General features: G+C 29.5%; 1 protein-coding gene across 4 annotated transcripts in view; it reads right to left on the bottom strand.

Moving 5' to 3' along the window:
• Positions 1-3477: 3477 nt before the first annotated feature.
• LOC107455735 (protein DENND6A) overlaps positions 3478-25596 on the bottom strand; it is a 72913-nt gene continuing 50794 nt past the window's right edge. The window contains exons 17-20 of one of the 4 annotated variants that reach the window (XM_016073413.3): positions 18170-18279; positions 16177-16279; positions 8194-8268; positions 3478-5889 (exon numbers count right to left, since the gene is read on the bottom strand). In XM_016073413.3, the coding sequence (XP_015928899.1) occupies positions 5773-5889; positions 8194-8268; positions 16177-16279; positions 18170-18279 (405 nt within the window). In that variant the 3' untranslated portion in view covers positions 3478-5772. The remainder of the gene's footprint in view (positions 5890-8193; positions 8269-16176; positions 16280-18169; positions 18280-25596) is intronic. The other 3 variants (XM_043055284.3, XM_043055283.3, XM_087152577.1) reach the window with 3 other exon arrangements.

Below are 25596 nucleotides of genomic sequence, written 5' to 3'. Positions count from 1 at the left end.
GAGTAACGGGGTGTGATGTGTGCGTGCCTCCTAACACGACTTTTATCTTTTTTTCAGCCATTATTCGCTCCTTAACAAAGAAAAATATTTCTTTTCATATATAAACACTTTATTCACTTAAAAATATTGAGAAAGAAGATAAAAAAATAACATTAAATAAAGTAAATAAATAAATTAAAAATAATCAAAATTTATCTATTTATTAGCTATTATTCGCTATTTCATAAAGGAAAAATAGTTATTTCGTTATACAGAACACTTCATTCACGCTAGATTGTCAAAAAGTATATTAAAAAACATAATATAAAATAAAATTAGAAAAAAGTAAAGCCGATCCTTGCAGGGTATCGAACCCAGGACTTCCGGGCCTGCATAGCATCTTGCCCACAGCGCTAACAACTGCACCACGCTTCACATACCTGCTTCGCGAATATATAGCTTAAAGTACCTCTTTCCTGTTAGTCAACAAAATATATTTTGGAACATTGTGGGCTCACTAATTAGTCTATAAAAAATTCCTTCAGTACAATTAATTGATACATTAGACTCTAATTTCAGGCCTTGTTTGAAAATAATAGGTTAATATTATAGGGAGTAACGGGGTGTGATGTGTGCGTGCCTCCTGATACGACTTTTGTCTTTTTTTAAGCCATTATTCGCTCTTTAACAAAGAAAAATAATTCTTTTCATATCTGAAACACTTTATTCTCTTAAAAATATTGAGAAAGAAGTTAAAAAAGTAACATTAAAAAAAATAAATAAATAAATAAAAAATAATCAAAATTTATCTGTTTATTAGCTATTATTCGCTATTTCATAAAGGAAAAATAGTTATATCGTTATACAGAACACTTCATTCACGCTACATTGTCGAAAAGTATATTAAAAAACATAATATAAAATAAAATTACAAAAAATTAAAGCCGATCCTTGCAGGGTATCGAACCCAGGACTTCCGGGACTGCACAGCATCCTTGCCCACAGCGCTAACAACTGCACCACGCTTCACATACCTGCTCCGCGTATATTTAGCTTAAAGCACCTCTTCCCGGTTAGTCAACAAAACATATTTTGGAACATTGTGGGCCTACTAATTAGTCTATAAAAAATTCACTTTGTTCCATTGAATCTTTTCATAATTCATTCAACCACAATCCATTTCGGGTTTATCGTCGGCCAGCAACGTATAATAGCATCCTAATCATGTTACATGTTTGACGAAATACTTGGAAGTCCGCATGCGCATCTACTGAGCTGTGTTCGGTGAGATTATTGCACTCTGCTGCATTTTGCATCATATTCTTCATTTTCCACTCTCTGAAATTGAACCAAAAATGCGAACCTATGGGAAACTATGTGAAACTATGCGAAACTATGTGAAACTTTCTGAAACTATGCGGAACTATGCGAAACTATGTGAAACTATGCGAAACTATGTGAACTTAGAAACTATGTGAAACTATGCGAAACAACGCGAAACTATGTGAAGCTATGCGAAACTATGTGAAGCTATGCGAAACTATCTGAAACTATACGAAACCATGCGAAACTAAGCAAAACTATGTGAAACTATGTAAAAATATGTGAAACTATGCGAAACTGTGTGAAACTTTATGAAACTATGCGAAAGTATATGAAAAAAGGCGAAACTATGTGATACTATACGAAACTATGTAAAACTCTGCGAAACTTTGCGAAAGTATATGAAAAAATGCGAAACTATGTGAAACTACGCGTAACTATCTGAAACTATGTGAAACGATGCGAAACTATGAGAAACTATGCGAACTTAGAAACTATGTGAACATAGAAACTATGCGAAACTATGTGAACATAGAAACTATGCGAAACTATACGAACTTAGAAGCTATGTGAACATAGAAACTATGCGAAAATATGTGAACTTAAAAACTATGTGAACATAAAAACTATGCGAAAATATGCGAAACTATGAGTAACTATATGAAAACATGCGAAACTATATGAAACTATGCGAAACTATATGAAAATATGCGAAACTAAGTGAAACTATCTGAAAGTATGCGAAACTAAGTGAACTTAGAAACTATGTGAAACTATGCGAAACTATATGAAACTATGCGAAAGTATATGAAAATATGCGAACTTAGAAACTATGTGAACATAGAAACTATGCGAAACCATATGAAAATATGCGATACTATGTGAACTTTGAAACTATGTGAACATAGAAACTATGCGAAAGTATATGAAACTATGTAAAACTTTGCGAAACTATGCGAACTTAGAAACTATGTGAACATAGAAACTATGCGAAACTATATGAAAATATGCGAACTTAGAAACTATGTGAACATAGAAACCATGCGAAAATATGTGAAACTATGCGACACTATCTGAAACTACGCGAAACTATCTAGAACTATATGAACGTAGAAACTATGAGAACATAGAAACTACGCAAAACTATGTGAACTTAGAAAATATGTGAAACTATGCGAAACTATATGAAAATGTGCGAAACTATGCAAAACTATGTGAAACTTGTTACATTGGTCTTTGGCTAAGATGTGATATTCTCAAAAAATACTTCTTGTCACGGCATACTTTTAACGATTTTGAAATTTGACCAACACAAAGAAAAAAATAAGTTGTTTACTTACCCGATAATACACTGTGTAAAAAATATTTTATGGTAATAATTTTGAATAGAAAATAAGTACTACAAAAACAAGTTTATTATAAAGGATTAATTAGCTCTTTCAACTTATGCAGTTCAATATCACGTTCTTTCCCTCGCATATCTTAATAGTTCTTTTATTTTGTTTTTATTAAGTTATTTTACTTGTTTGTTTTTACTAGCTATTTATCCTTAGATTTTTAACATTGTTATTTCTTTGTGATTCCTTGTTTTTTTTTTGCAAAATATTAATTGTTAGCTTGTTTTGTTTTTTTGATAATTTGTTTTTATAACAATTAATTGCAGAGCTTATTTAAATTGTTAGCTTTTATTTCCTTTTGTAAGTTAATATTTAGCTCGCATAGCTACTTTCGTCAATTAGTAATTTTAATAGTCATTAAATCTCCTACTTATTTCAGGATTGTCAGAGACAGGAGTATTGTCGACTAAGATGTTTACACCGTTAAAGAGTGGAAAAATTATATATATACTTTTCTCTAATTTAAACTTTACTCGTCATAAAAAAAAAGGAATTATAATTTCTAAAATTTGGCAGCACACTAAAGTGCACAGTCTTATTATAAAGTTTTCCTTCCAGTTTTACAATAATCATTCATTGTTTCTAAAGATTAAAATCAGACAACAAGAAATGGGGATTAAATATGTATAATAAAAGCATTCCTATATATATTATATGTATAATAAAAAAATTCCTTTAATGTATTATGAAAACTGTTAAGCTACAAACTTATTGTAACAAACATCAAATATGTGTGCAGAATAAATTATGTTAGACCACAATAAGTTCCACCAACACATAAAGTGAAATAAAGAATTTATTTGCATCTCTATGAACACCATCAACCAAGTAATTCAAATATTAATTAGATACATTACAAGGTGAATTTAATAAAGAAATAAAAGAGGGGAATATTAGAAGAGTAACATAAAAGTTAAGCAGTATAAGATAATATAGAAATCAATTCATTTTAAAGGAAACTCCAATTAGACTGGATATAATTTGATAGTTATTTCAATACAATTTATTCTTTAGTTATCAAAGTAATAAAGGAAATGTAAAATTATTTTTAGACAAATCATTTCATTTAAGAAGGATCACCAGTGTCAAAATATAAATCAAGATTATTCAAGAACATATTTTTTACCTTATAGAATCTTATGTGTATTGTATGACATAATTATCATAGCATGGTGAAGACCTTTTTTAATTTGGTAGATAACAGTATGTATTTTGGGGGTATTTTCAGTCCATTCATTTGAAAAGCAATTTAGTTATGTTTCAAAGTTATTTAGTTATGTTTCAGTTGGATTTCTGTTAAATGCAAGTCCAATTTCTTTGGTATTTTCTTTTTTCATTTCTACTAATTAAAATTTTAAAAAATAAGTTTTGAAAGATACTTAGCAAAAAATGTTTTAAGAATATTGATACAACATAATATTATAATTCCATACATCTTAAGCAAAATAAATATGAAAATTGTCTAAATTTCTACTTCACAATATATATTCAACTATTAATATCTAAATATTTCACTCTGAAACAACTTTAATTTATATAATTGGATGCAATTGGACAAATTCCTGGTTGCTTGCTATTTTTGAAGATCTTGTTATTCTAAGACATGTCACCTCAATATATAATTGACACACTTTATTTTGACATGTTCCAAGTGTGTTTGTCTGGGAGATTTTTGAGAAGAAGGTTGAAAGGATCGATTCAACAATTTTCTTCAATACAATTTGATTCTCTCCTATTATATGCCTTACTTAAAGGCAAATATAAATTTTTGTTAGAGAATATTATGGGCATACATGTCAGGTGAAAAGTGCAGCTTAATAAATATCTCTTCTTTCATTTTATTGAATTAATTTTTATTTCAACTTTTATTAAAAGGCATAGGAATTAATTTTACATACGGAATAATGGAATTTTTATTTATAATATTCTAGTAATGAAGTAAATTATTCTTTAGCTCGTGTGCAGGAAATAAGCTTTACTTTATTGATAAATAATTTTATTCTAATATGCTCTATTTGTTTCTTCTGTCTTTTCTAAATATATATTTCATTTACAACAAAAAAATTACATACTTATGAATAATACCATTAAGTTTATTAGGTAATCAATCAAACAATCAAAGGGCAAACAATCAAAATTTTTATGTGAAACAGGTGCATACAATTGTGGTTTGCAGTGAGTTAAATAAAAGCTTTAAAATCAAATAAGTAGTTCATCAATTAGTTAGTAACAAACTATGAATTGCATAGAGGTGTATTGTAACAATATCAGTATTGGTACATGCAATCTTTTTAAACATATTCTATTTTAATTTTTAGCTTTCTCGCAAATTAAGACTTATTTAAATCACAACTATTTATGTTTGATAGTATATTAAAATAATTACATAAATAAATATGTACATAATGATTTCTAAATTGTAAAGAAAATTTTATTACAAATTTATTGTCTGCTGTACCATTACATAAAGAAAAAAGTATTATCTTCATGGTTTTTACCTCTGTTGTGTCAAAAACCAATTAGCAAAAAAAATAATAATAATCCTTTAAGAAAATAAATTTTTTTTTTTTTAATCAAGCCACTATATTGACTAAGTCTATTAAAGGAATGCTCTCTAAATGTAACTTTTAAAAAAATTCTGTTTAATGCTACTTGAATGTAACTTTATAGGGTCCCTTTAAAGTTGTTAAATAGAGAGCCAACTGTAATATTATTGATTTCATATAATTTATTTACTATTTTAAATTTCCTTAAAATATTGAAAAAATAAATGACACACATTTATTCATAACGCAAATCATAAATGTACATGAGAATGGCATTCTCTCTTATAGCTTTAATTACTATAAGGCACTATTTTTATATAAAAATGAATATTTACATGTATGAAATATAAACAGTGATTATAAAAAATATATTCTACTTGATATTGCGCATTTACAAATGAAAAACTGGTGAAATAAATGAAGTTAAGTAATGTAATAAGATTATGCAATACACTATATACATAAAATAAATATTTTAGAAAAATTCTCAGTACATAAATAAATTTAAAAACATTGGTAAGTTCATATTATTTTAACACATTTTGCAAATCATCGGGCAAAGTTGCAATAATGGCACTGACTTGAGATTGCAGTTTTTCAGCTGTTCTTTTGGGTAATGAAAGGTTTCCACTTTCAACTACAGCCTAGACAAGAAAATAAAAACAAAAAATATTTTAATAGTAAACACTGTAAAGAACAATTAATTTTTTAGTGTCCCTTACAATTTCTGCTCGTAATTGCTTTTCAGGGAAACACACAATACCAAATTCAGTGTTTAAATTTAAAAAAAGCCTTGGGACTAATTTCCATTAAATGCTGTGCGGGTACCTGAATATTAAAATTTTAATTGTTATGATAGTTTTTTTTCCACTGCAGGGTTTCCACTCTTTCAAACAAGCAAAAATTAAGCCCTTTTAAGGAATTTTTCTGAAAAAATTAAGTACATTTTTGAAAAATTAAAGACTTCAAAAACAGTATGATTGTTTATCATTGAATATACATATGCCACCAGTGAAAATGCAAATTATTTACCTTTCTAAAAATATCAATAAATAAAGAAAAATAATAAAAAAGACAATTTTATTATAGTGTAAGCACTGATATAATTGTATTAATTAACAGAGTTTGCCAAAGAAGTAACAAGCAATTTCTGCAAACCAGAGTCGGGCTTTTTTAAAATATTTTCAGATTGTTAAAAGTTGACGTCATTCAGATTGTTAAAAGTTAACATATGAAACTAATCTGCATTCCATTTTTAATGATTTCATAGAAATTGAATTGTAAAATTATGTGCAGAAATTAATATTTGCAATTTTTTTTCATGTATATTAAAAGAAAGAGTAAATAAAGAAATTTGGAAAAAACATTGAAACAATTATTTCAACAAGATCTTAAATTTCGCCACTAAAACAGCCAGTTATATTTACTTCTATGATGAACTTTAACAAAAATATTTCCAGCCAAACCTGTTATTAAGAATTAACTTTACATAAGTTAACTAAACTTCTGGCAAAAAACATGAACTAATTTTAAAGCAACCAAAAATTGAACAAAAATTAAAAACAGTATATTAAGTTGCAATGTTAACTGAATAAAATGATTATTAAAATCTAAGGATCGTTTAGTTGAGTAGATTTGAATTTTTATGTAACAATCTGCTTATCCTTAAATAAAAATAATAGCGTAACAATCTAAAACTTTAAAAATAAATTTACATTTCAACAAAACAAATTATAAGTAGCTACCAAATATTTAACATTTTTGTTAGAAGTTTGTTACATTCTTTCTTATTTAGTACTCAGGGGAAAAAAATTTAAAGTATTTTTGGGAAAAAAACTTGTAGGTTTTCACCAAAAACCCACTAAACCCCATGTTTTGGATGAAAAACCTAAGTGGGCTGGGATTTTTCAAACCCTGTTTCTTACAAATCTGTTTAATTTTTAGTACAATCATGAATTATCATTGAAATATTATACAAATTTAATTCTTCAAGATTTTAGGAAATAGTTTTCGTTATGGATTCTAGTCAAATCTTTTTTCTGATACTTCTTTTCTTAGCGTTTTATTTAATTCCTATAAGCAGATGCGTTACCAGTAGAACTGAATTTCTTGAATTCTGTCAATTTTGAAGGTTAGTGCGGGGCTTCTACTTCGGTACCTTAAAACTGCCCCCGCCCCCTTGTTCACACTATTCTTTTCTTTTAGAATGCTTCACTCTCCTCATAGAGTACCATTCTAGGCAAAGGACATGCTTTCTTCCCCCCCCCCCAACACACACATTAGTTTTTGTCCCTCTAAAATGCTATACCCTCGATGCATGGTCTAATTCTAAGTGATAAAAGAAATTTTTTTTGCTTTTAAAAATTTAACTGAAAAATTGTTCCTATCAACCATAGGAGATGCTAAAAAATTAAGGACTTTTAAAAACCTTGAACTAAAAATAAGTAGTTTTAAGGGCCGTTATTTTCCAAAATAAAAATTAAGCAGTTTTTAAGGACCGCGGAAACCTTGTTTAAATTAATAAGTAAATATAGTTATGATTAACAGTACGTAATTTAAGAGTATTTCGGAATACATTGTGTTACCTATATTGGTCACTGCACGGATAGTAACCAGTGATTACGGAGTTCATCGTAACATCCCTTTGGTCAAATGATCATCTTTCTACATCAAAGTTTTACACTTTTTTAAAAAACGTTTTGATTCGACTCATAAGACTTTTAGTCAATATTTTTTAGCAAACTAAACTTTAAAATTGGCTTAAAAATAATTATGATAAATAGGTGCATTCATCAAATCAAAAATTTTGAGATCATTAAAAATTTTGAAGTAAAACAACTTGAATCTATCAAATAATACAACTGTGAAAATATAAAAAGCATGGTTTTATAAAAGTATTTCTCTATATAGTGAATAAGCATATTTAACAATAATAAACCTAAACATACCAGTTTGTTTCGCAATCGTAAGACTAAGTCAACTATTTCCACTTCTTCCTTGTCTTTAATCCACTCCAGCATATCCTACAAAATATTTTTATTTTACTATTAATAAAAATTACTGTATTTTTGGATACATTTCCTCTTTGCAACATTTATGATTCACCAAGGCAAGAAAACTTCCAAAATAGAGTAAACCTCCCATTAAGAACCATTTATTCTCTTTCAAAACCGAGTCTATTTAGAGAGCAATAATTCCACCCTCTAACCTTCTTGTTTTATTACTCTTGTTTTTATTAGTATTTTGTTATTATTATTTACAGTCAGACCTCGATATAAAGTCACCCTAAGAGACATTGCAAAAGTTACCTTATAAGTGGGATGACCTTTTAACCGATTCATCAGCAGTTAGTAACTAAGCACGTAAATAGTACACATTATGATTTTTTTTAATGATAATACAAACGAAAACGATCGGCCATAAATTAAGTCACTGAATTTTAACAGAATTAGTAAAAAATTAAAGAAAGTTAAGATTTTTTTTAAAAATTTAAATTTAAAATAAAGCTGTTTACAAATTTCCTCAAAGTGTGCATACATACATTACATCATACCTTATTTAAAATAATTATTTAAAATAATCATTATGTCTCGTTTTTTATTTCATTTTTCGAACTATGTTTTCTAGATTTTGTAACTTCTCAAAATGCTCCTCAGCTCCCTCATGGTCTGTAAAAAAAATTTGTATGACATTTATTGCATTGAAGGCTTGCGCTTGGGTTACAGTCTCAGGATCACTGTCATTGTCCTCACTGTCCACTTTATGTGAAACAATTTCAGAAATTGTAGTTTCAGAAGTGATGGCAATTTCCCCATCAATCAAACCATATTCAGCCTCCCCTTCAATGGCATGGCCACGATTTTTCAGATCTTCCATCAGAACAGATAGAGGAATATCGTCATCTTCGGTTTTGTCATCCACAATATTCAGAGAACTCACAAAACCAGCATGACGAAAACAATTTGCTATGCATGTGGTCATTTTCCAACTTTTGCACACATAGAAAATGGCATCCAAGACAGTAATGTTAAACTCCTTTTTTTGGTCGATGGCAGTGATAAAATCCTTCAGGAGGAGCTTATGATAGTTCACTTTTAGGTTTTGAATAACTCTTTGATCCAATGGTTGGAGAATGCTGGTCACATTGGGAGGCAAGAAAACAAGCTCAATTGAGGCTAACTGTGGGATGTTGGTATGAGCTGTGCAATTGTCTGCTATGAAAACAACTTTTCGCTTCACAAACTGCCTGACTAAATGCCGTATTGTTTTCTCCCAAATGGTGACAGTCATCCACGCTTTTTTGTTAGCATCATAAAGATTTCAGGTTTTTAAAGCAACGTGGCTTTTGTAATGTACCAATAACAAGAGCCATCCATATTGGTCCCTGTAAATCTTTCTTTAATTTTTTTGCAACCTACACATTTTGTAACGCTAGAGTTTTTTCAGGTAAGACTCAGAAAAAAAGGCCACATTCGTCGACGTTGAATACATCGCATGGCTTTTACCGTTTCAAAATGTCATCTTCTAACACAGATTTCATCAAGTCATTCAAAACAGTTTTTCCAACACCTCCAGCTTCACTACATACTGTCTTGAAAGTTAAATCAAGTCTTACTTTAAATCTCTGAATCCATCTATTGCTCGTCATACAATTAGGTTCTCCTATTTGCAGAGCTTTTTCTCTCAGTACTCAACACGATATCGGCACATTTTATCTCCAACCATTTTTATCCATTGGAGAATGGCTTCTTCAATTTTCTCATAAGGGGAAAAACGCATCCTTTTTCTTTTCCCATTTCAACTGCGATGAGATGGCAGAATATTGTTTAAGGTGGTGCAAGGTATACCACCTTCTTCGGCAAAACATGCTTTCGATAAATTTGAACTTTCATAATCTTCAGATATTTTTTTCTTTCTCTGATAGAGTCAACGTCTTTCTCTTTGCCAACATGATGACACAATGAGAGAGGTTCGAATGAAATTCTTTCCTCTGGTCTGGTCAGCAAATGGTCACATAACACGATGGGAAAACTTGTCCTTTGTTCTCGTCCGAAAGGCGAAAGCTCCCCCCCCCCTGGAAGTGTGGACAGGGATGAGCAATTACTGGTCGTGAAGGCGGGGGGGGGGATTCTCTCCAGGTCCGGGTGTGTTCGCTGGCTGCAACATTTCTCTAGAACTCGAGAGGGGCAATTGCCTTGTAAGGAAGTTAAATAGGCTTTTGTTAGAAAAGAGCTCCCCTCGCCTCAGATAAAAAATTACCTTATAAGAGATAACGATTTTTAAAACTTGACAATATATTTAATAATCTGTAACAAATAATTCCTGTTCAGTGAGCCGGGACTTAGGAAAAGTGACCTTATATGCGGATGACCTTATATCCAGGTCTGACTGTATTATTTTGTTATTATACCTGCTATCATGTTCCGGCTACACCACGATAGACTGACAAAACTCTTGACACATACTTCTGAACTAAAGGAGAATTGTCTTACAATATTTGAGTGGTGACATGATTTATAAAACAGCCTGATATTATTATATGCATGAATAGATTGAATCCGATGATCGAATGAGTGATGACAATACAATAAAAAAGATATTGCCTTTTAGACCCACTGGAACAAGAAAGCGGGGAAGGACATTGTTGAGAAGGCTGATTCGGTGAAGTCTTGCAATTAATGAAAAGAATTGGAGAACAAAGATAAAACGGAAGTCATTATGGAGAAATCTTCAGAGGAAGGGCTGCTATCTGGCCAACTATGATGATAATGATCATTTTCCAGCAATTATTAACTCTTCACAAAAAAATACAGCTGCCGGTTAGTAATTGGGCTGAAGAAATAACCAGAAGGACAAGTGCTGAATCTGTCAATAGACAAAAGAAATAAAAGTGAAATGACCTGAGCCAGGACTCTACTAGTGGGTTCTGAATGAAAGAACGGCACACAACTTCAACCATAAGGACGAGAGAATTCGCCTTCTAACCAGGTGATCCGGATTTGAATCCCAGCAACGGCCGGTCGATACGAATTCTGCACCCGGCTCGCACCGACGACAGTGCCGGCATAAAATATTCTCAGTGGTAGATAGATCATAGGTTAGAGTCCCCTTGCCGTAAGGCTAACTGTAGGAGGTTATCGTAGTCACCATGTTACGCAAATGCGGGTGAGTTCCATCAAAAAGTCCTCCACGAAGGCAAAATCCCCCCCCCCCATACTTGATTCAGGAGTTCCCTTGTCTTCTGTTCAAACTGACAAGGCTATGGAGTCAAACATTAATAGTCGCCAACCCAAAAAATTGGGTCAGCTGTTCTATGACGGTTATAAAATAAAAACCATAAGGATGAAGTAAAAATAAGATGGTGCTTTCTATAGAGTTCATCATGGAACACAATTCTATAAGCGATGACTTTTTTTAAATCACTTTTTCATCAATTGTAATGATTTTTAAAAACTTCTTTTTTAATTTCCTATTTTCTCATTTAACAGACTTATATGTTCATCGGTTAAATAAATACCTAATCTATTTTTCATGTAGGAAGATTATTGATTTTTCTAAAATTTCTCTCTCAATCCCCATCTCAACATATTTTTGTTACAATTATAAATATTATTCTAAAATAAAGCATGGCAACTTTGTTTTGCTTCGTTTTTTAGCAAGAAAAAAAATTAATCTTGTAATGCGTATACCCTTTGCTAACTCATTTTTAATTGCTTTTTTTGTTTTCAAATCATTCAGAAATGGTGGCAATGTTTAAAAAAATATTTCGTTGCATGAAATATATCCTTGATTTTTTTCCTTTCTTTTTTTAAATTATTTAGAAATTAAAAGTTTTGTTTAATAAAATTCATTTATTTTTTTTATCATACAGATGCATATATGGGTCATTCTCACGAAAACTGTCATTTTTCAGTTCATAAAATCCCAAAAAAGTAAAGTGAATAAAAAGCTCTGAATCTTTCTATATTAATAGAAATATGTAATGGCATTGTAAAGAAAGTATATATCCTATAAATTATACTTATTATTTAAATTAATTAATTTTTTAAATAATTAATTTATAATTATTAATTTATAATAATTAATAATTAATTAATTTAATAAATAAATTAATTAGTTTAATAAATCAATTTATTAATTTATTTTTCAAAGTAATTAATAAGTAAATTAATTATTTTCGCTATTTAAAAAGTGAGGGACTGACACTAATAGTGAGGGAATGATATTTTAATTTATTACATGTTTTTATCTAAGTTACATCTACCTAAAGTTTGAAAATGATAACATACTAAGTATATCTAATATTTATTATAATTTAATCTTATATATTTAACAGTTTTTACAGGTTTGGGAAATAAAATTGGCTGGCACGATTGAACAAAAAAAAAATTTAATAATATACTCATCTTGAATCATTCCCTCACTTTATACACTAGTGAGGGAATGACGAATTCAATAAAATTTAAAAATAACAGTTAGGCTTTATTAATTTCTGAAGTCATTCACATACAATTATATTCATACAAGAAAGCAACATATAATTATCCACTTTCTCGATGAAGTTGTATTTTATTTTACTCTAAAAAACGACATGAGGGAATGACAAATGTAAAAAATTTTACCTGGTTTGATTCATTCAAATTTATTCCACAGCAAAGCTTCTTTAAGTTGAAGATGGAAACATACTGCAATTTTGTTCTATGATGCCAGTTGTTAACTTCTGAAGTTTTTATTAAAATATTTTTATTCTAAGATGATTGCAGGTGATAAGAACATTGTTGTGAGGGAATGACGCGAAACACTGGGGACAAAGTTTAAAATAGTGCTGTGTTAATATTTTTATCAGAAATTAAATTTAAAATTTATTTTCTGAATTCTATATTTCAATATTCTCAAATAAAAAACACAAATTTGTAAAAAAAAATTTTTATTTCAGAAACAATTTTTTTTCTTTTTTTAAATCAGCAGTGGGGACAAGTGAGGGAATGACATATTGGTATATTTTTATTACCTAAAATTAATAAAAAATAAAAATTTATAATTTTATTTTTTTGTTAGCTTGCATTCTGAAGGACACTTTCCCTGAAAAATTTTTTTTCGTAAGTTGTAAAACAAACATAAAATATACTGGGGACATGAAAATGACTGTTTTTGTGAGAATGACCCATATATATATTATCCCTGTTGCAGAATTGCGACAGAAAAATGTTTCATTTGGGAAGGGGAAAATTTTCCTCTCTGCAGAAATTTTTTTTTCTTCAAAGATGTCTTACTTGCACATCAGAGAGGAAAGAAATAATTGTGACTTTTCTATTCCCATTTGCGATATTAAAAAAAACACAGTTATGACTGCCTTCAGCTAGAATTACAAATTAATATAAAATAAAAAATTCAGACATCACGAAAGTTTGAATGATAGGTCGTTCTAGAAATGCTCTTTCTTTTATTTTTTTCTCTTCTTTAAAGAACACCGTGTTTTAAATACATTTATTCAAGTATTATTCTTTTTAAAAAGTCCTATTCGCCTGTTTTCATCGTCTATCTTTATTTTGTAAGTTGCTGCACGGATCTTACGATTTTCCAATTTATTATAGTTTAATTTATTTACGCATTTGAATTTTTGTAATGATTTACAAAATTTGAAAGAGGAAATAACTATTGCATTTTTCTGCCTACAAAATTCTAGAATATTGCCTATAATAATCGCCTAAAAATATTACCAACAAAATTAAAAAATTTTATTCTTTCTTCTGTTAACACAATGTTTCTGTCAAATTAGTAATTGTTATAATCAAAAGTATCTTAAAGCTACATATTAGTGCTAATTCTGCCATAGGGTATTTTAAAGTCATTGCCTTACAATAGTGAGGAGGCATTATAAAATATGCTAATGATTACAAAATAAGAATTACAATTATTTCTTTTTTCTTGTAAGACTTCAGAGACAACTTGAGACAAAAAAAAATAATAATTGGCTCTTAGGAACATATTTAGTTGTAAAACAATCATTAATATCTAAATTCTTTTAGTGATAACATAATAAAAAATTCCATGAACTACATTCGTTTTGTATACGTTTTAAAGAAAATTATCCTTAAAAAAATTTAAATGGCAAAAGAATTTATTTTTATATACTTTGAACTAGGACTGGGCTATAAATCGATGTATCGCGACATATCGATTTAACACATATACCAGCAAGGCGATACACAACTTTAGTTACAGGCGATGCATCAGAAATCTGATTTAAGCCGTAGACTAAAGCAGACGAGCGCAAAACGATGTATCAATATAAGACGTGCAAGGATCTTCTTGCAACTGATACCGACTCGCGCCATGGAAGACGATGTTCGTTGCGTTATGTTGAAATAGCCTTGATTGATGAGTGGTAGAATCAGAATCATAGTTTTCAGAATATATATCGTGATCTCGCATGTTTGTTTTTGCGCCTCACAGTTTTTTCGTTGTCGCGACTTGATATCGTTTCTTGTAGATTATTTTCAGTGGGACTGACTTTGTGATTGCCATCGTTACCTTGTTCTGAACGTAATCTATTATTGAAAAGAATAAATAAAGAAGTGTTTCTTAATTAATTAGGTAAATGTTTTTTTTTAAAACAAAACTTTTTTTTTATTTTTAAATGTGAAAATTAATTTTGATATTATATGTTTAAGTAATTTTTTACATTATTGAAATTATTACAATAAAAAATCTAATTTAAGGTGTCCATAAAGAATTAAATTACAAAGTAATTAAATTTGTTAGGCTATTTTTTACTTTATTTTAATTTATTAAAAATTTTTGGATGAAACTTCTAATAATTTAATGGGTTTTCATTACTGATTTTAAATTTATAAATCTTTAGTTGTTTTTATTTTTATAAATAAAATCATGACAAAACTTATTTTTCCTCTTTTGGATTTGGATATAGGTTAATCAACTTTGTTTATTCAAAAAAATTAGTAAAGTTTGCAACTTCTTTTTTTAAAATCATTTAGCACTTCGTTTTATTAAAGAGTATAATCGTGTTTTTTAATTTTCTTTCAATATTGTCAATTAAATATATTATCGAATATCATAATTCTTTGGTTTTTATTTTTAAGAAATTAATCCTTACTTTGTTTTTTCGTTCAGAATTCGGTAATTATTCAATTTTAATTTACTACTTTATGTGAAAAAATAATGATAAAAAATAGTGTTGTTTTAAAAGTGTTTTTTTTTTTCAAATTATTTAGCACTTTGTTTCAAGCATACAAATAATTTTTAACGAACTTATTTTTTAAATTTTCTTTCTATATTGTTAGGTAAATATATTGATAAATTTCAATTTTATTTATTTTTTTATTATTTATTTTTAAACTAAGAAATCTTTCGTTATTTGTGCGATCATTTTTAGAAAATATAACATTAATATCTTTCTTAAGCAAAACACATATCTTCAAATTCATAAATTGATTTAAATCAATCTGAGTATGAAGTTTTGATAGAAATCTGACTTTCTGTGCCTTACAAGTAAATGAATTTCGAAAATACTATATCGCGATACATCGGTATATCGCGATGCAAAACTGGTGATGCATCACGATATAAAATTTCTTATATCGCCCAGTCCTACTTTGAACACATATTATTTTAAGCATTATAATGTTAAGTTTTTGCAAGAAAAACTATTTTATTTGGTACAATATGCGTAAACAGTTTTTCTTTTTTTTTAAAAAATGAAGAAAAAAAACAGCCTTTCTGCGCATTCAAGTAATCAAGTTGTAGGCTGAACAAAGATCGGGGTAAAAAAATTAACTGCTACAAACAGCATATACCCTCTTGGTAAAACAGTATAGATTATAGACATAGATTTATTATAGATTTATACTGAAGAATTTAGTTGAGAAAGATTAAAATAATTTAAATACAATATGAATAAATATACTCACAGCCTCTGAAATTGCTTGAATATGTAAACCCTGGAGCTTATAAGTTACTTCTTTATACCTACTATTATACCATCCAGCAAAGTTGGCACTTCTGAAAAATCTTCTGCAAAAATCGTTAAAAAACAATCATTGCTCTCTCTTGATATTAACTTCTTTTTAGGTTTACTATGCTTTTTCTGACCCATTTTAGCAGAGAATGTGGTATTATTTTAATTGAAATATGACACAAAAGAATTTCATACATGAAAAGAAATATTTTATTGAGAAACAAAACGGTGCTCGTATGCACCAAATCAAATAAGATCAGGCAAATCAAATAAGGCAAGAAAATAAAATTCATGAAAAATATACATCGCAGTGTAAATGAAAATACATTTATTGAAATGGTGCACTTACGCACTTTTGGCTGAAAATGGGTTAAACAGGTGACATTCTATGCAGGCATGATTCTTTTTCTCCAATACATTTGGAGGTTTCACCCCATGTGGTGGCCAAATAATAACTATTAATAGTTGTAAAAAAGATTTTGCAAATGGAATGTTTTTTTAAAAGTAAGTTTATAACAATGTTATCTTCATAATGCAGAATCAAAAGAGTGACCAATTAGAGACTCATCACTTGTTCGTAAAAAGATTTACCACCCTATGGCAGAATCATTACGACACAATGACGCAGACGGAGTTCTGGCAGAAAGATTTTTCTTTCGGAAAATAACGAATTTTGGTTATTTTTCTGCAGAAATTTTCGAAACTTTTATCTTTTCATCATTTTCTTTTTCCATTCTCATTTGATAATAATAAAACTAAAGAATAATATAGTAAAAATTTGGTTTTCTTTTCTACAGAAATTTTCGTTCTAATATTTTTTTACGCTATTGATTTCCACATAATTTTTAAAATCCGATATTTCATATACGATACTATTTATTACAATAACCGAATCTCGAAAACACGTATTTAGTAAAAGTTTAGTCATCCGATTCGCGTGACTTCGTTGTCAATCTTTTTTTTTCGGTAGTAACTGCTACAGATTACACGATTTCTTAATGTGATGATGCTTCACAAAATACGAAAAAGAAAATAATCAGGGTGTTTCCCCCAACAAAATGCTACAATATTACCCATAATATTAGAATAAAAAAATATTACAAATTTTTAAAAAAAATTATTTTATTTGAACCAAAAAGTTATTATTTTTCTTTTAAAGTTGACACTTCTGTTACTATGAATTAGTAAAATGTATATTTGAAGCAATAAGAAAAAAATGGAAATAAAAATATGGCCACCGAAGCTGATTGGGGAATATTAGTTTATTATTTCTTTCAAGAGGGCGAAATTAAAGTCTTGACTGAGCAGTCAAGCATTATATTAATCTGTTACGCAATCTATACTTTCCCTATCCTTTTTTTTTCTTCTACTGCACAAAATTTAAAAGAGGGCGTTTTCATTTAAAATGTTTCTTTTACATTGAGATAGTTTTATGAAATTGCTGTTTGACCAGTTTACTGTGAGTTTTGTATTGTATTCTTAAGATTTTGTTTGATACTTTTCCTCTGATTTGATTTTATGTATTTCTTATATTTTTCCTGGACTTTTACAAAACCTTCGGGGTACTGAGGGAGCAAATTTTGACAATTGTCTGGCTCTCACAATAGAAAAGGTTTTGTTTTATGGCTTCCGGAGCTGGTACCCCCTGAAGACGTCGGCTTCGGTGACCATATTTTTATTTCCAATTTTTCCTTATTGCTTCAATTATTCTTTCTTTTGAAAATAACTGCTGCTTTGCGCATTTCTTTCAAAGAAGTTGTGTTATTATTGAATTAAATATTTTGTATTCTTTTACTAAAATGTATATTTGTTATTTTTAAAAGTATCTTGAAAAAAGATATTAGCATTAGAAAGGTCAAAAGAATTCTGCCACAGGGGTCTACGTAAAAGGTTCATTTAAAAATCACTAAGCCTAAATGGTTTAATCAAAAGAGAACAGAATTTACCTGTAGAGAGCACTCCAATTGCCCTTGATTCCACTCGTTAACTGTGGGCCAGATTGCTCAATTGATTTCAAAAAGTCATCAGGATTAAAAGGTCGAGGCATAGGTGTGTCCTAAACATTATTAATTCAACTCATTTCAATTTATTCACTTACAGGGTGCATAGCAACAACAAAAAAAAGAGCCTTTTAAGTACTTCTTAAGCACTCAAAAAGCATTATATACACTAACAAAATGCAAAATAATTTTCCAAGACTTTAAATCATTATCATAAAATAACTAGTTTCTGACAAAGAACTTCTTTTCTTGATTATATTAGACACCATGAAAAATTAAAAGATTCTTCGATTTCAGAAGGTGGGAAATGAAGCCTGAAATTGAAAATATCTTTTGAAATGCAGCAGATTTGCACACGGGAGTACCAGAATTCCACCAAACACAGCTCAGTAGACGCAGATGTGCAAGTATTTCATCAAACATGCAAAGTGATTGCATACACTACAGTATGCCAAAATAGATTGTGGAAACGTTGAACAGAATAATGCTTTTGCATAATTTGTGGCAAAAATCGACATGGTAAAGAAAAAAAATCTCATTTTCAAAGAGGGAATATTAAGCACTTTTCAAAAACCTCCAATGAAAAAAGCACTTTTTAAAATGCTACGCACCATGTGCTAGGACTGGGAATCTATCTGGCACAACTTGGTGGCTTCCCTTTTTTCTTTTTTTTAAAAAGCAATATTATTTGACTTTTTGGATATAAACAAACTTTTTTTATTAAGCTGAGTGTTGAAAATTACTGAAATGTGTATAGATAATTAAATGAGAATTGTGGCAAATTATTTAAAGTATTGATAAAATTTATACATGGTTTGTATACACTTAAGTTATACACTGGCGTTCAAAATTAGGAGCATATTTTGCTGAACTTTCTGGTTGAAAACTACTCCTTCGAAAGAAAGCGTGTCAAAGTAGAGGAATAAACTTTCTAGGTGCAAAATCTGGCCAAATCTTTTGAAGAAATGTTCTTTTAATTTCAAGCAATAAAAACCACCCATGTTTAGATAATGGAATTGTGGAAAGTCTGAATTTGTAGAGATGTCCAGCAATGTTTAGAGTCTGCCAAGAGGATTGAAATCCTTCTTAAATTAAATTTTCTTTTATTTCCTTAAAAATGTGAGATATTTTCTTTCAAAATTAAAAAAAATGACATAAATTTATTGAAATGAAAGATCAACAAAATTTGTACTAAACAGCTTCCCTGATTATCCCGAGTTAACTCAGGTATGGATTGCAAATATCCCGAGTCATATCAAAATTTGACAATACGTTTTATCACGTTCTTATTCGGCCGGATCCGCTAATCTGCGCTGTGATTGGAAGTAATTTGTTTGTTGCTATTCGTGGGACGTGTCTCGTACAATTGTATATATGCGATGGTTGATAAATTCACATAGAAAAAAAAAAAAAGAGTGAAAAAATTTCTTATGCGAGTGAAAGTAATGCAGATGATTTTTTAGATGATGAACATATACAGAGGCTAATATTTGAAATTAATTATATTAATATTCGGGAAGTGATGGTAAATGAAATATTTTTTTACCAAAAAAAAATTTCAACTTGTGTTAGTTCCTTGTATTTATTAATGTTGATTTTGTTTTCAAAAAAATTGGTAAGGGAAGCAGTTTTGAAGTTAAATTACTATTTAAAAGAATTAGGAAAAATAGAGTGACTTTTAGGGTCAGTGATTTATACTGGGTGTGAAAAAGATAAACAAGGTTAGCTGCTATTTATTTTTGCTTGTTTTTTTTTTTTTTTTTTTTTTTTTTTGCTGTAAAAATAAATTAATAAAATAGAGAAAAATACTTTTTAGAAAAAACAAATCATTGATTTCATATAGAAGTCATTATCATGGAAAGGTGCATTTTGCAGTTAGCTATAAATTCCTGAAGATTCCGGTAAACAATCGAACAAGTTAATTTATCAAAAAATAATTTCAGTCTTGAAATTTTTCAGAGTGATGAAGAGAGAAAGCCTGACCAAGGTCAGCGAAGAGAAACATTGACCAATGAAGATCGGTATTTGTCGAGTGGGTCACGACAGGAATGCTTCTCGACTCCCTCGTGATCTCGATGCAGCCACGTGAAGTCGGAATGCTTCACGAGAGAGGAGGGCTTGTTTGTAAGAAGACTTCCGCTAACATGTTTTGGATTGTGGAGAACAAACTTAAATAAAATGAAACACTTTCCACAAGCAATTATAATTACTTCTTAAATATTGCACTATTAATTACCTCCTAAAACTATTTTCGACCCAATGTTTTAGCAAAATTTGTCTGAAAAATACTGATCTTTCTTTCGTTTTTTTTCTTAAATGCTGCCTAAAATTCAAATACCATGCATGACGTAATCACAGAAAAAAGGCAGTTGCACGAAGAAAAGAAAAAAAGAAATTCTCATAGCAAATCTCAGCAAGAATTTTGAGGTTTACTTCTTTTTTTTTTTTTAAATGAGTAAAAATAAAAAAATGTTTTTAACAATATTGATTGCAGGGTAAAATAAGACAAATTTTGACCATTTTTTGTCTACAATGAGAGATACCAAAACATTTTCCACAAAGGTGAAAAAAAATTTCTGTGAATGAGACGTTGATGTATATTACACATATCTGGTGCAGAGATTATTATGGAATGCGATTATCTAAAGATTTAATCAAATGAGCATTTAAAAAGAAAGTTGGTTGAAAACAAAACTTTTCCTTATATGCACACTGCAAAAAACATTCAGCTGTTCTAATCTAGGGTTGCATTATTTTTTGTGTCGGCTTGGCAATTATTTTATTAGCCACAAGATCATAGAGACACTCTTACAACATTTATGAATCACTAATATACCTCCAGTATGCATGTCTACACGAGGGGACTCTCCTTTTTTTTTAAAATTCAATTCTGTAAATACAGTAGAGCGCTGATTATCCGAACCCTTATTATCCGAACTATGCCCGAATTCTCTCTCTTTTTTTTTTTAAAGTTTAGTTTACTTTTCAACTTATTAACTTTAAGAATAAATAACATCCACTACATCTGAAGACCATACTTAATTTACAACTTTTTTCAGCAGTTTTCTTATAGTAGCCAATACATACATGTATACAGTTAAACCTACGTACTCCTTTAGCCCTCTTCAACTGAAAATTATCATCAAAGAATGCGAGCTTCATTTTGACAATCTACAATGGTTGGAATGCGGAAGGTGTTTACGAGTGAGGAAGTTCTACAATTGGGGGATGGGTAGTTGTCACCTATGGTTAATGATTAGTGATTACAGTGCTTGGAATCTTAAGTCTTGGAAAAAAATTCTTAACAGAAAAACAAACGAAACTGAAGTTTCTGAACCAGTAGATCTTTCATGTGAAAAGACGACAGGTTACACAGCAGAAGAAATAGAAGACTGGTGTCGAGACACTGCAGTGTTTTCATTACAGGAAAAAAAATGGGAGAGAATTTCTCACCCTTTCTCAAAAACAGGGTGAGATTTCAAAAAGTTAAGTGAGATTTCTAAAAATTAAAAAAACATGAATAGACTTGGAAAAAAAATATTTCTATTTTTTCTATTCTGAGTTTAGAAGTCAGAAGATGTTAAAAATTTATTATAATATTTTTAAATAATTATAATAAATTTTTAACATCTTCTGATTTCTAAACCATTGAACAATGAATATTTTTGTTGCATTATCATATGGAAAATGTTCTGTATCTACTTTTTCATTAGCTATTCTCATTAGGTTTGCTCAAATGCTTACCAATCGATCTGTAACGATATTATGTTTTAATTCGGTTTGGGGGCTAAATAACCTTGCAACAGATGCTGAACTATTCGGAATCACTAATTAAATTTGTAGCATTGTGCACACACTTTCCTATCCTCTACATCTGCCAGCATAGGTTCTTCAATTATTTCTGTTATGGAATAGTGAAGTTCGTTGAAGTTATTTCCATGTTCATACTCTTTGTCAGGTCTTCCAGATTAGTTTTCACAGACTTTACAAACTTTTACAAACTTAACTTTTACAAATTGCTCTAAATTGTCGATGAGGGAGTTTGGTAATTCATTAACAGCGAAAACTAGAGATAACTTTAAACAACTTATAAAGAACTCACTTTTTTTCTCAACACTTGTCGTAGCTGTTTTCATGTCTTTTTCAAAATGGCGGAAGACTAAATTTTTTCCAAAATTCTAGAGATTCGCGCATTTTAAAATTGATAAATTCAGTGCGCGAACTTCTCGCGTTAATCATTTTTTAATGCGAGAAAATAAAAAAATATGCGAGATTCTCGCGTTCTCGCGCTGTAGTGAAAACACTGCACTGAAAACAACTCAGGATTTCAAATTTTAAATGATGATGAAATTGTTGCTGAAATTTTGAATCAAAATCAGAACTCCACAGGGAAAGAAGTAAGTGATCAAGTTCAAGATAGTGGACCTTCTCATACAGAAGCATGCAATTCATTAGATATTGCAATGAATTGGCTAGAACGTCAAAATGATGTTGATCCAGTTCAGTTGATTTACATAAAAAGAATAAGGGATATGGCTGCACAAAAAAGAGCATCTTCTTTGAAACAGATGTCTTTGCTGGATATCTTTTGCAATGGAAAATAAAGAAAAATGTGGTAAAATCAGTAATTGACAAAAAAATTATAAAAAAGCTGAAATATGATAAAAATAATTCAAATTGAAAAAAAAAAGTTTTAAAAAAAAAATTGAAAAATTGAAAAAAAAAATATTTAAACACGCCAGAGCTATTTTAGATAGTACTGCTAGTCCTAAGTCTAGAAAAAGTGTGAAGGAAAGCTAGTGCATAAATAATAATCATTTAAACTAGATTTTAAACACATTTCCAATTATCCGAACCACATTCGGTCCCGAGCAGTTCGGATAATCGGCGCTCTACTGTACTTTGATAATGACTGTTGCGCATGATGATGTGTCGCACAGTTATAATGCACATAGAGAGCTTGCATTATAATGTATATATATATATATATATTACAGACTTTATATAAATATATATATACAGTATAGAATCCGTTATCCAGAAAACCGGAAAACCAAAAAACCGGAACGAGATTAGCTAAATTTTCCCGCCATTTTTAAAAAAAAAAAATTTTTTTTCCTCATAACATTTTAGGATTTTTCTTTCTCTTTTGAAAGATTACCTTACCATCATTTTGGAAATAATCATTAGCGTATTACTTCATCATTTTTTCCTCTTTTTAAGATTATTTCCAAACATATATTTTTTTTTTTTAGTTGAGTTTAACAATAAAAAAAACGGCTTTTTGTAGCGATTCAGACAAACCGGAAAAATCAGTTAAGGTACAGTAGGGAACCTATTAGCCTGAACAATTGTCCCGATCGTTCCGGATAATCGGTTCCCGACTGTATTAATATATATACAGGGTGGCCACTCAAATCAGGTTTCAAATTTCCCTAATTTTTCCAGGTTTTCCTGGTAAAAGTCGTAAAACTTCCAGGACAGTCCTTTTTCTTTTCTCATTAAGTGTAAGATGAAAACAAGAAAAGTGTCAATATTATAAAGTTTTTTTTTTTAATATTATTTTTTTAACAAATCATCCTGAATCATCCTTTTTTTAACAAATCATCCTAAATTTATTTTAACAATTTGCAAGATTTTGTTTTTTATTTTTTGATGTTTTGATATAGCATTAATTGCTTATTCCAAAAATGTACCTGCAAAATAGCAAATACAGAATATAAAAAAAAAACTTGGATATGTTTTCATTAAGCAAAAGAAAACTGTTACAAGTGATCAATAAATTTATATCTTTAAAGTGGCTCCCAAAGGTGTTTGTATAGAAATATGCTTGTATTGAAATAATTAAAAGTATTATTTCAGAATGAGTATTTAATAATCTATTCTTTGCAAAACTTCATACAATATTTTAAAAGCAAAAGTTTATTTTTAAAAAGCCAAAAAGTAACAAAAATTTTACCCTACAAAAGTCATCTCAAAAATTTTTCGGATTTCGGAATTAAAATTTTTGTCTATAGCTTTAATATTTTTATTTTATTATTTTTCATTTAATTTCTATTTATTTATTTGTAATTAAGTATCAAGCTTATGACAGCAAAATTAAAACTTAAATTTTACTTTCCAACACCATAATATTTTTTTTATCCTTTAAAAACGGCTCGTGGTGGTAATAAAACAATAGACAACATTTGAACATTTGAAAGTTAATTATTTGTCATCATAAGAGGTAAATCAGTTATGAATATTGCTAAATTAGTTTATTGTGTCTCATTCCACTGTAAATAAAATGCTAACAAGAAGGACTTCATATCAGAGATTAATATTATAAAATTTGTAGAAAAAATCATAAATTCACTTAATAATAAATCAAAAATATACTTTCTCTTAATAAGCACACCTTTTTTTCGATGGATTTTGCACCCGTGAACTGAAAAAATAGGGTCCAAATAGTTTAATCAAGAGAGTGGTTGATACTGTTAGTGTTTCTCTATATCTCAAGAATTTTATAAGCATATCAAAAAAAGATTTGCGCACAATTACAAAATTCATTTATCCAAAGATATTTTTGTTTATAGAAGTCTAAAATTTCTTTAATTTTAACTTTCCTTCATCAAAATGACATAGTTTCTGATATTTATGGTTAGTAGAAGTAACGCATTAAAACAATTTATTTCTTATGCCCACAATCATGTTTATGATCTCTACACCAGAGGGCAGTATCAGAAAATGAGTTTCAACTTCAAACTTTAAATATGTACAGATCTGATACGTTTCATGTAATCTTAGACTCTCTGTGATTACATGTGGTTTGAGTTAGGTGATAAAATATATATATTTTTAATACTGGAGTCAGAACATGTACCAGATTTTAATTTTCGTACTAATAGATCTAAGAGCAATTCTGAAATAACTGGTTTTTATGAAAGGACGGTTAGTGACTCCCAAAAATTAAAAATGAATACATATATTGTGCAAGATAGGATTAAATCCAAGACTTGGAGTAGTGAAGATCTTGCTAATATACCCGATTGCCCGAGATGCGAGGCATTGTTCCGACTGGTTACGGGACATGGCTGAACATCTCCATACAATTGGTATTTTTGACTCACTATGCGATCTGGGAGAACCTCCGCGTCGATGCGAGGCTCTGACTCCGCCCAGCTAGAAAACACTTGAGGCTTGCTTGCTTGCTCATTGTTTTTATAAATGTAATTTGCCTTGCCATTGGAAATAAAAAATTAAAAAAACATATATTGTGCACAGTTTCGTATTATTTTCTTGAATAAGGCTTTTTTATGACATTTTCCTGACATACTTTCCTACAAATAGAACAAATGTTAGGTGTGTTGGATGGTTTCCCCCCCCCCTCCATG

This window comes from Parasteatoda tepidariorum, chromosome 1, assembly GCF_982258835.1.
Source record: "Parasteatoda tepidariorum strain Cologne lab strain chromosome 1, Ptep-v5.0, whole genome shotgun sequence".
NCBI classification, from domain to species: domain Eukaryota; kingdom Metazoa; phylum Arthropoda; class Arachnida; order Araneae; family Theridiidae; genus Parasteatoda; species Parasteatoda tepidariorum.
Note: the sequence above shows the minus strand (reverse complement) of the source record. Positions and strands in the feature narration are given on the sequence as shown.